Here is a 12,469-nt window from a genome sequence, read left to right as displayed (position 1 = left end):
TACCAAGCAACTTATTTTTCTCAAAGTATTGAAATCACATTTTTTAGAGTAAAACTGCTTCATTATACAGATAAACCATGCCCATTTTGTCATGCTACTTTATTCAGTTTTAAACTGCAACTAAAATGAACAAAGTTTTGTACGGAACACTAAAAAAATGAGGATACAAGAAAACCAAAACAAGTAAATAAAGATAACTAATTTATTTTATAAATGATAAGTCTTATTAAAGAATAGAGGTATAAAGGAATGGACAGTTAAAACATATCATCATGTCCAAGATCAGCCAGTAGATTCAGTCCTCGCTCCTTTAGTGCTTTAGAGAGCAACTTTTGCTGTTCTATTTTGGCATCTTGTTCCTTTCTTTGAGCATCTAGAATGTCGTCTACCGACACTTCTGTTAGCGGAAGGTTGTCTTCTTTGTCTTTATCCTGAAAATTAAAAAACATATTTCTCAAGTTATTGTTCAAGGATTATAAGGAGACAATGCTGGCAAGAAAGAAATATTTGCACTTTTTCCTTATACCTAATTAATATGCCACATCCTGTTTTAATTTAGTGCTTTTAGACACATCTTGTATTACTAAGTTAAGATAAATAGTATGTTAGGTACAACTAGAACCTAAAAACTCGAAGTAACATTAGATTACCTTTATATTTGATGGTACTAACTCATACTTATTTAAATTAAAACATTTATTCATCAAATAAATGTTCATTCAAAATGATGTAAGTTTCCTTTTTTTTTTTCAATTCTTAATACAGCTTTAGTATGTCAAACTGTGTATTTTAGTTTATAGAGAAAGCAATCAAAAATGTATAGTCGGATTTTTAACATAAGAGAAAAACTTGATGTGACTTTCACTGAAGTATGACTGAAGAAAGTGTTAAGTTAGAAGTGACTAGTAGTTAGAAAATAAAATTGTTGAATGTAAAAATATTCAGATAATTGAGCAAAAAATGTCCTATAAAAAAAAACTCCTATTGCAACTTACGATTTCGCCCAGAAGAACCACATTTTCCCCCCTTACGATGAATATTCCTCGGGGTATGTCACCATACTCTTTGCCCACATGAATTCGTTCTATCGTTTTATGTAGAACTAGATTCGCGAACTGGTCCACGCAGCGCAGATATCCAATCAGTGTGCGACCATCCCGAAGTAGGACCATAAGTTTCTCTTCATGGAACAAGAAAAAGATTACAAACAATGTGCAAAAATAATAAGTACACAATAGTATTCAAAGAACGTACTGTCCAGTTCGTCTAACAAATGCGCCGTTCCCGCTAAGGGGTTAACGTTACTCGACATATTCGTTGAATATGATTGTTTGCCTAATTATACTAAAAACGAATTATTAAACTTTAGGAGCCCTCTAATAATTTTTTACTCCAAAAAACCGGATCGCGATATTCGTGAGGCGGTGGGACGTCAGTGTCACTTTGACATTAAAGAGACGTATTTTTTTTTCGTAGATATATAATATACAAAGATTACGTCCAAGCGAGCTGTCACTGTAACCACTTTTGTTTAGTGTACGATTAACAATTTAACACCACCTTGCTGTAGCCATGTCGATAAAGTCATATCGATAAACTATCGACATTTCGTGCAATTTTAATTTTATTTCAAAGGTTTAACGATACCTAAAATGAACTAAAACACTTTTATTCTTTATTGTGGTCATCAGATCACAATTTTATCTTCACGCCCCAGCAGGGAAAGAAGGGAAAGTTCAGATATTTAATTAAAATACACAAATACCTACTAAAATGCCTAAAATATTTTAACTCTGAAACATATATATAATAATCCAACAAAAATTTATTACATTAAAACAATCATAAGTACATAGGCAAAGGGTTAGGTAATACATATGTGGGTAGGGTAGAAAAGTGGTTTCAATCGATGTGTGGAAGGGCGGCACCGTCGTCGAACCCAAGCCACCTGTGGCCCATTTTATAAAGCTACAAGTTACAATTTACAAGCGGAAGTCTCTTTCTAACCCTATGTGTTAGAACGAGACTTCCGCTTGTAAATTGTAACTTGTAGCTTTATAAAATAGGCCACTGGCGGTCGACTTAAAATTAATGTCTAAAATATGTGTTCCGCACAAGGCCCCTACGTTTTCTGTTCTCTTTGACGGCGCAGCAACTTGTTAAGTAGCTAACACACTATCGCACCGCACCAAGGTCATTGTGGGACGCACCCATAAGTAAGAGGGAGAAAGGGATATCGCTTTCTCCCTTTTACTTATGGGTGCGTCCCACAATGACCTTGGTGCGGTGCGGTAGTGTGTTAGCTACTTTAATGTCAACAAAAAAAATAGAGTATAGACTATGGTTTACGATTGTCATTCTAAAAACAAATGTAGATCTTCTTCTATGAGACGCCATTTATAGTATGCAGTCTTGTTTGAAACGAATTAAAATATTTGGTGTTTAAAAGCTTTTTCTTTCCTGCTTGGAGCCCTAATCCTAACAGGTTATGGGCCCAGGCACGGAAAGTTAACAGTAGAGAAGTAATTACGACAAATTTTACGCACATTGGTGTCGTCGGTTCTAACAGGCCGAACAGGAGGAAGTAAGTCGTAATGGAGAAAGTGGAGAGAGTGGAGAGCAGCAGGGCCGTAATTCTCGGCGAAAATAATTGGCCAGCATGGCAGCTACAAACTAGTATTGTGTTGAAAGCGAGAAATTTATATAAAGTAGTGACAGAGGTATGTACGGAGACAAATACAGCGGAGAAAGAAAAATGGGATGCTTTAGACAGAAAAGCCCAAGAAGTTATTGTTTTAAGAGTGGAAGAGGGAGTTTTACATTATTTAGCGACATGCGAGACCGCAAAGGAGATGTGGGACAAGTTGGTCACTGTTTACGATTCTAAGTCGAAGGTGGGCATTCATTTACTACAGCAGAAGTTTTACAGCCTTAAATATGAAGCACCCATGGCAAAATATCTGACAACGGTTGATGAAATTGTCAATAAACTCAAGACGTTGAAGGAAGTAGTTTCAGAGAAGATGGTTATAACGAAGATTCTTATGAGCCTACCAGAGTGCTACAAGCACTTTACTTCTGCATGGGAGTCAGTTGCAGAAGGGGAGCGGACTTTGAAGAATCTTCAAGCACGGCTATTGGTAGAGGAGGAGCGCAACGGAGCTAGTCAAGTGCAAGTTGAAGCCACATCCGCCGCGCTCGTGAGCAAGCATAACAACGCAAGATTCGTCAAGAAGGGTGATAAAAATGATAGTGTGAAATGTTTTGAGTGTGGAAAGGCCGGACATTATAAGAGTGACTGTAGAAATAGAAAATGTAATTATTGTGGAAAGGTAGGGCACCTTTATAAAGATTGCAGGGCAAGACAACACCCAAGAGTGTCGAGGGCTCCAAATGCCTACATCATGGAGAGCTCTTGGACTGGACGTGCATTTGTGATGGACTCAGGAGCGAGCGAGCACATGTGCAAATCCAGGGAGCTCTTCTCTAAACTCACAGAGGTGGAAAACAGATGGGTTACGGTTGGTAACGGCAACCAATTAAAGGTATGTGGTGTTGGCTCTATAGAATTGAAGGCAAACAATGGCTGTGAATATACAGACTCAGTATTGTTTGACGTTTTGTATGTGCCAGAACTTAAAGTAAACTTGTTCTCATTAATTTGTGCTTTTGACAAAGGGTATAAGTTGATTGCAGGTAGTAAGTTATGTAAGTTAGTTAGATGGGGCCAAGTAACATGCACTTCATATCGCAAGGAAAATCTATTTTTAATGGATTTCGAGTTTAATGAAGCAGTAGCTTTGGCAACCACTAGAAGCGTCAATGAATGGCATAGTATCTTGGCTCACCAGAATCTTAACCAGGTAAAAGAAGTATTAAGTAAAAATAATGTAAAACTTGAAGGGCTGACTGAGCAATGTGTACCTTGTATTAAAGGAAAGCAGCATAGGTTACCATTCAGCAGCAGCACAAATCGGGCAAGTGCCCCTGGGGAGTTGGTTCATATGGATTTGTGTGGACCAATGGAGGAGAGGTCCATAGGTGGGTCTCTATATTTCTTGTTGTGTAAGGACGACTACAGTAGCTATCGCTTTGTATATTTTTTGAAACAGAAGTCAGAGACAAAAGAGAGGATCGAAACAAGTTAGTTAACAAGTTTGAAAATGAGACGGGACATAGAATCAAAACTGTTAGGAGTGACCGTGGAACAGAGTTTATAAATAAAGATGTTATGGATTTGTTTAACAGGAACGGCATCACCCATCAAACATCTGTCAGCTACACGCCAGAGCAAAATTCGCGGGCTGAAAGAGACATGCGAACTTTAGTAGAAGCAGGAAGGACAATGTTACAGGAAGCTGCACTAGGCAAAGAACTTTGGGCAGAGGCAGTGAATACAGCTGCATACGTGATCAACCGGACTGGACCAAGTAAGGTACCTAATAAGACACCATACGAGCTGATGTATAACAAAGAATTTGACATAAATACATTGCACAAATTTGGTTCAGAGGTGTACATCCATATACCAAAACAGAGACGTCTTAAATGGGACGCTAAAAGTAAGCATGGTATTTTTGTGGGATATGGAGAGTACAGTAAGGGGTATAGGATTTGGGAACCTAATACAACTATGGTTGATACATACAGAGATGTTACATTTATAAAAGATGTTACAGAGAAGCCTGACGGAAAGAAGAAGAGCAAGACAATAGAAGAAGGAACAAAGAGTGATTGTATTTTCCAGACATGCATGAGTGAAGAAGAAGAAAAGGAGTCATCTCCTGAACAATTGCATGATATTTCTGGATATGAAACCCCAGATGAACTCATGGAAGACGAAAACCAAATTGTGGAAGACGAAAACCAAATTGTGGAAGATGAAAATACAGAAATTGGACCTGATACAGGACATGAAAATAATGCAACAGGTCGAGGAACGAGGACTAGACAAATAACCAAGCCTAAGCGTTTGGATGACTACGTTTTGGGATTTACAGCAGTTGATGACGAAAGTCAACTCACTTATAAAAACGCAATAGAAGGAAGTGACAAAAACAAGTGGAAAGAGGCCATACAAGCAGAGTTTGATGCGCTAGAACGGAATGAGACATGGATAGAGACTGATTTACCAGCAGGAAAGAAGGCTATTGACACCAAATGGGTCTTTAAAATAAAGAAAGGTGAGAATGGCAAGCAACAATATAAGGCAAGACTGGTGGTTAGAGGTTTTCAGCAGGAAGATAGATTTGATCACACAGAGATTTATGCACCAGTGGCTAGGCTACCAACTTTGAGAATCCTACTTGCAGTTGCGTGCAAATATAAACTGAAGATGCTACAGATGGACGTAAAGAGTGCCTTTTTGTATGGAGACATACAAGAGGACGTATATTTGAAAAGACCTGAGGGAATGGCGGAAAACAATAAAGTGCTTAAACTGCAACGATCGCTATACGGATTAAAGAGATCGCCTAAGATGTGGAATAACAAGTTCAACGACTTCATGATTAAGGAAGGGTTCTCAAGAAGCGAAGCGGATTGTTGCCTGTACTACAAGAGCAAAGAAAGAATTTATGTACTGATATATGTGGATGATATACTCATTTTAGGAAAAAGTACAGAGCAGATAAACCATTTAAAATTGGCATTGGAAACACGTTTTGAAATGAAAAGTCTCGGTGAAAATAATCTGAAATATCTCGGAATAAACATAATTAATAAGAATGACACCATTGAGTTAAACCAGAAGAGATACATAGAAGACATTTTAAAGAAGTACAAAATGGAAGAATGCAACATAATAGCGACACCTATCGAAGTGGGACTTGAACTAAATTCGGAACCGTCAAATGATGAGGAGATGACAAGGAAATGCAGAGGACTTATAGGCAGCCTTATGTATGTAATGCTGGGCACAAGACCGGATATTTGTTTCGCTCTAAACTACCTTTCAAGATTTCAGTCGATGGGATCTTCTGGATTATGGAAGGCACTTAAAAGAATTCTTAGATACTTGAAAGGCACCATAGATGCTAAACTTACTTACAAAGCTACTGAAGAAGCTCCACTATTGGGATACACGGACGCTGACTGGGCGGGAGACAAGGCGGACAGAAAGTCTACATCAGGATATGTTATGAAGGTTTTCGGTTGTACAGCGTCATGGGGTTGTTCAAAACAACAATGTATCTCCCTTTCTTCAACCGAATCGGAATACGTAGCTTTGGGGAAGGGGGTAATGGAGGCGTGCTGGATACGTAACCTCCTTCTGGAGTTAGGGCTGCATTTTCAAAATTTTAAAATATATATTGATAATCAGTCGGCCATTCATGTTGCAAATAATGTAGACAACAAAAGACTTAAACATATAGATCTAAAGTACCATTTTGTAAAACAAAAGGTGACTGAAGGTCTATTGCTGCTAGAACATATTCCAACAAGTCAACAGTTAGCTGACCTGTTCACAAAAGCGTTGGGAAAGCTGATTTTTCGAGACCTGTGTTCTCAAATAGGTTTGAGAGGTAATTTGTAACTTAATCTTAAAAGTATGTAGATGGTACCCGACAGACCCGTAAAGTGTTCTTTTATTTTAAAGTGGTTAATTGTGTTGTGTTCGCTATGTGGTCGTAGTGTTTTATTTGCTGACGTTTTTTGTTTGAAGGAAGTCTAAAATATTCCTTCAATTTACAGTAGTTGTTCTGCTGTCGGTACCTAGCGTCTTTTGTTGAGGAAGGGTGTTAATGTCAACAAAAAAAATAGAGTATAGACTATGGTTTACGATTGTCATTCTAAAAACAAATGTAGATCTTCTTCTATGAGACGCCATTTATAGTATGCAGTCTTGTTTGAAACGAATTAAAATATTTGGTGTTTAAAAGCTTTTTCTTTCCTGCTTGGAGCCCTAATCCTAACACAACTAGTATCATTTCTCTCTCCTCGCTCTTTTAAAAATGCCATTTGTCAAAAAAGGACAACCACACTGTTGACAAGATGAACTTCAAATCCAAGTGTTGCCTTTTTTGGTGCATCCAGGCCAAAGAATATAATACTCACTAGGAGAAGAACGGTAACTCCATACAAAAAAATGTCCCCAACCGTTTATACGTTTATACTACTGGCGCCCTCGATGTGTACCAATGGAACTAAAGTTAACAACCGGTTTAGACTGGCGGGTATTGGTATTATAGGTATATAGTAATTATGTTGATAAACATATTTGTTATCTTCATATCACGAAATATATGAAAGATGCAAATATTACCCCTTGTTTGTGGTATTATCTATTGATTTAAATAAAAGGCATTGTTATGTTTATAACATTGTATTATGTTTTACATATAGAAATATACACTGAAAATTAAACCCTGACAACTTAATAAAAATAGACATTAATAAAGCGCATTCACAAAGTTTTCAGTATTATACAAATAACATTAGGCATGCCTACCTATTACACTTTACACACAGATACACTACACTTTACACACGGCATTTTACACAGATTTCTAACTTGTATTCATACATTTCTTCACGGTTAATTAATACGCTTTCCAGATGCGTTATGACTCGGTTCCTTCTGAACCCACTAAAGCTGTATAAATTTCACTCTGGCTGCTTCAACAGCCGTTGCTCCGCATTTAGCACATTTTCTATGTGCATTGCTGTAATCTATGTAGGTACAGACTTACAGTCTTAAGTGGTTGTACCGCTACGTTGTATTTATTATTTAAAGATTTAATAAATAAAATGTTCGTTATGAACTTTAACCACAGCAGTTGGACAGTCATTGACAAATATATTTTTTTATTATGGTGGGTAGACGTACCTACCCTCCATATATTTTATGAACATTGATAAAGACAGTTGGAAGCAAATATTCATTATAAAACTTAATCGCGTGTAATTAAGTTTTAAGTCCCGGTTTATGATTAATTATGTATAAAATTCGTGATAATTTAAATCAGAGTTGGGAGCAATGTTGCTGTAGAAAAATGTTTTTATTTTTATTACTCGCAACTTTTTCTCGGAGGCCAACGCACACATAGAAGCTTCAGGCGCACACATGCGCAATTATTTGGGGACATAACTTTCTTAGGAAGTGAACAGGCCTTGATCCAGGCTGTGTATGTGTGCGTAAAAACGTGTATGTGTGCTCTTTTAGGGAGGTGACAAGTCGATTTTAATCATGTTATATATCGATAAACGCTACACAGTGGAACGAAATAGCTATTAATTGAAGCTTCAATATCTTCGTTAAACATATACATAATTGAAATGCTAATGAATAATAAATATATTAGAATATAATAAATTAATTCAATTATTGCGGAACACGTATTTTAGTAGGTATTTATATATTTTAATTAAATATCTGAACTTTTCCTTGGTTCCCTGCTAGGGCGTGACGATAAAATTGTGATCTGATAACCACAATAAATAATAAAAGCGTTTTTGTTCATTTTAGGTATCGTTAAACCTTTGAAGTGAAATTAAAATTGCAAGAAATGTCGATAGTTTATCGATATGACTTTATCGACATGGCAAGGTGGTGTTAAATTGTTAATCGTACACTAAACAAAAGTGGCAACAGTGACAGCTCGCTGAGACGGGATCTCTATATATAATAAATCTATGGTTCCGCAATAATTGAATTTTTTTATTAACAAAGTGGTTAAAAAAACTAAAAAACGCCTAAAAGTTTTTCTTTTAACTGCTGCTGATATTAAATTTGTTTTAATGTTGTCTGACTAAGACAAACAAATAGATATAATACGACGAAGAATAATTGTATTGGCTAATTTAACTATAAATTAATGGGAACAGTTACCAAAACTATTACCAACTAACTTTCAACAAAAAATCAGTATCTCAAACAGTAACAATGGCGACACAATTTTGACAGAACTGCAGCTGGCTCTGGCTGTCATACAACAGAACGGAATTTGCGCGCACAGGTTTTATTTTCGTTGAGATACCGATAAAGACAAGCCTTTGAATAGTATTGATATGTTTTACTATACCCGCCGATTTGCGACGAATTTGCAAAACAGCTTGAGCGACGTATAAAATGGACCAGCACGACGAAATTAAATCCGGTTGTTTGTTGTTCCCTCCCGCCGGAGGGAATGTGTTTAGTAAATTTCCTAAGAAGGTAATAAACTTTTGTTTTTTTTTTGCGGTTACGGTGTGTTTAATAATGCAGAAGTTACGAAGTGAGTTGCGTGAGTGAATCACGCGGAACCTATAGTGTGCTACGTTACGACACTGGGTCGTGAGTCACAGGTGGCTTGCAATGTGCCTTGTAGTTTCAGACTTCCGATTACCTGTTCTAAATATTTTTCGACTCCAATCTCAAATGCTGTTCTGAAGTTCACCGATTTTGATATATTTCTAAGTATTTCAATTAATTAATTATTGGGTTTTCCCTTATTATCAAAAGGAAATAATAGACATTTTATATTATTTGGTGTTGTATTTTCCTTAATAACTAATTGTAGATAATTGTCATACGATTTCAATTGTTTTCAGAAACAACAACAAAAGTACTGTTTGCTGCTAAACTCCAGCAAGCAGGGTATTGAGAGATTAGAGATATATGATAATAAGGATGACATAAACACAGGTGCCATCCCCAAGATTATTACCCTTGAGAATTGTATTAAGATAACACATTCTAGTCCAAACATTATCACTGTACTTACTAAGTCACATACCCAGCAATTCTGTGCTCAATCAGAACTGGAAACATTAGAATGGGTGAAAGCGCTGCAGTCTGTAGCATTTAAAGGCCGAGACACAAGCCCCGTTCGCTGTGATGAGGACAATGACCTCTACTGTTCATCAGGAGAAGGAGTTTTCTCAGTCAAATTGTGCGCTTCGGATGCATCAATAAGATGTGGTCTGGAACCGATGCGGTACCTGCTACTCCTCACTACGACTGCCATTGATTTAAGAGATGTAAATGACAATAAGCTGTATGCTACTTGGCCATATAGATATATAAGACGTTATGGTTATAGACAGGGTAAATTCACATTTGAGGCAGGAAGAAAATGTGACACTGGTGAAGGTATTTTTCATCTGGAGCATCCTAACCAATCCGAGATATTTAAGTGTGTCTCATTGAAGATGAAAACCATGAAGCAGATGATTGGCAGTGATTTGAATAGTCCAGAACACAGTGAATTTAACTTACAGGCCGGTGCAAATTTGTTCCCTGGATCTAGGAGTCCTTTAGTGGCTGCCAGGCCTGATGATTTAAGCTTGAGTTCTCTTTCATTCAAAACTGCACCTTCAAGCCAGCAAAGCTCATTCTCCGAAAGAGATAGTGCGCCTCTCTTAATGCCTAAGCCAGCATTAAAGCCTAAACCACAAAAACCCCCAAGGAAAATCATCAACATGCCTAAGGCTCTCGTGAAAGAGTTATGTAGTTCAACAGATGAAAGCATAGATTTTGGCAGATATAAAAAACTTGAGAATTATGAGCCGATTGAACAAGTGAAAAGAGATCCAAGTCCTCCTTCTGTGCCATATGACAAGGTGGAAGTTCGTAGTGAAGCTTGGAAAACTCTTGGAATTGAAGACCCCGACCACACTGAGTTCACACCGAATTTGGGTGACAACCCTAACTGCATGAAACTTATATCAAGATCACAAGATAATTTGAACACTTCTGGGCCAGAAGGTTCTAGAATTATACTGTTACCAAGTCCAATGGTTGATCCGGAGGATGAGAATTATGACAGACTACAGTATTTTGGTTCTACAAGTAAGTTGAATAAGTCTGCTAAGTATAAGAAGGTTGAAGCCCGTCCAACAACATTGATTCCGGGGGATCAAAAGAGTAAAGACACATGGAATGATTATGATGAAGTGGAGAATGTGATGCAGACTGCAAGACTGGCAGATGATTCTCATCTAGGATATGGTATGATACGGAAACCTAATGCTCCAGGGCCTCAAGTACCCACTGCTGCACAAGCCCAGGCACTGCAAAATCAGGTCAGTTTGGAAGAGATCAACCATAACACATGTAATGGGACTGACTATGCAGTTATTAGCCGTCCAAAAAGGGTGTAAGGTTACTTTTAAAATGTTATTAGTATTACAGCGAATATACACTAAGACTGAAATTTTTTAATACCAGAAATTCGAATAGGAAGAGATTATTGTGGGTAAACTTTTAGATGAAAGTATTCAAAAATGTATATGTTACGAAATATAGTTAAAATGACAAGAAATTACTATTTGCATTCCAATTTGTACTTTCCACAATTTAGTTAAGTGCTTATACATTTTATAGGTCAATGTACATAACTGTAATTGTTATGACACACAATGTTTATGTTTTATTTTCCTTATAAGATATTGATTTTACAGACCATGTGATTATACTGTGCCTTATTGCTCTTAGTATAAGGACTATTTCTAGAATTCTACAGTGACAAGTCTACCAGTTGGTGCCAATATATTTTATGTTTAAATGTAGACTGTAGTATTAGTTTACCATATTTTTTATATGCATATAAAGATCATGCACTTATTAAGTATTTGATTACCCATTTCAGTATTTAATTTAGGTTTCACTGAAATCATTAATATTAAATGTGTCATATAAGATCTATAATGAGCAATTAAGGATAAATGTCAAGTCATCAGACTATTGGTAACACTGAGTCAGATCAGTTATCTCATTTTGAAATAGGAGAAATGGATGGATGATGTTTTATATTGACATTCTTGCAACAAGTACAATCAGCAAGAAAAAGAAGAAGAGGTTAGAAGCATCCTTTCCAATTTACCATAGGATTATTAAAATCATCCGTGGCTGTTATCATCACACTGCTAGGCACAGACCCGTTTAACAAAAAAAAAGTATTTTCATTACCACCTTATGAGTCTTTATGTTATTTTGATGCCAAAATCAATGTGATAATAAAAATCATTGATTTCAATTTTTTACATTTCTCATAAAGTTTCCTAAAAAAATCTTAAAATGCAGTGTTACCAATATTTTATTATGATTACCTTTACAAGTACATATTATTACCACACATACATGTATAGTCTATGTATAATTTTATTAAAGCCATATTACTGTGACTTATTTTATAAACTGAAAATATTGATAAATAAAATCATAATCCAGTTTCTTGGTTGTAATATTTATTTCCCTTAAATAAAAATCATGTGTCTCTCTAAATTACATAACTAGAAACATAAATAACATCATTTTCGTTTAACACTTTCGCAACCGGGCAAAAAATGGCACACTACCCCAGAAACCGGTTGTCTATATCTGCATACAAAACAACCCGCTGAGCGGGTTGTCTGGCATCTGAGCAAACATTACGAGTGCCTACCAGGCGGGTTCTCGGTAGTCAAAGTGTTAATAACCAACTTATGCTCTGATACTACAACTATCAGTTTTGGTACTTCATTGGATCTAATTAGTTGCTAAACCACA

The 12,469-nt window shown here is 36.5% G+C and overlaps 3 protein-coding genes across 3 annotated transcripts in view; 1 reads left to right on the top strand and 2 right to left on the bottom strand.

The window, feature by feature from the left end:
* The window catches only part of LOC134667950 (delta-1-pyrroline-5-carboxylate synthase), a 267,662-nt gene that overhangs the window by 125,678 nt on the left and 129,515 nt on the right, over positions 1 to 12,469 (bottom strand). The window lies entirely within an intron of this gene.
* On the bottom strand, positions 185 to 1,430 carry LOC134668247 (U6 snRNA-associated Sm-like protein LSm1). Its single transcript, XM_063525737.1, has 3 exons — positions 1,255 to 1,430; positions 996 to 1,180; positions 185 to 431 (listed from the first exon to the last, which is right to left on the bottom strand). The coding sequence occupies exons 1-3, from the start codon at positions 1,310 to 1,312 to the stop codon at positions 258 to 260; spliced, it is 417 nt and encodes a 138-aa protein (XP_063381807.1). The 5' UTR covers positions 1,313 to 1,430; the 3' UTR covers positions 185 to 257.
* Positions 8,907 to 12,153, top strand: LOC134667933 (docking protein 2). The gene is made up of 2 exons (XM_063525351.1): positions 8,907 to 9,154; positions 9,532 to 12,153. Exons 1-2 carry the CDS (start codon positions 9,071 to 9,073, stop codon positions 11,080 to 11,082), a joined length of 1,635 nt encoding a protein of 544 aa, XP_063381421.1. The 5' UTR covers positions 8,907 to 9,070; the 3' UTR covers positions 11,083 to 12,153.

Source organism: Cydia fagiglandana, chromosome 10, assembly GCF_963556715.1.
Source record: "Cydia fagiglandana chromosome 10, ilCydFagi1.1, whole genome shotgun sequence".
Taxonomy (NCBI): Eukaryota; Metazoa; Arthropoda; class Insecta; order Lepidoptera; family Tortricidae; genus Cydia; species Cydia fagiglandana.
The sequence above is the reverse complement of the archived record's forward strand: the minus strand, read 5'-3'. Positions and strand labels throughout refer to the sequence as shown.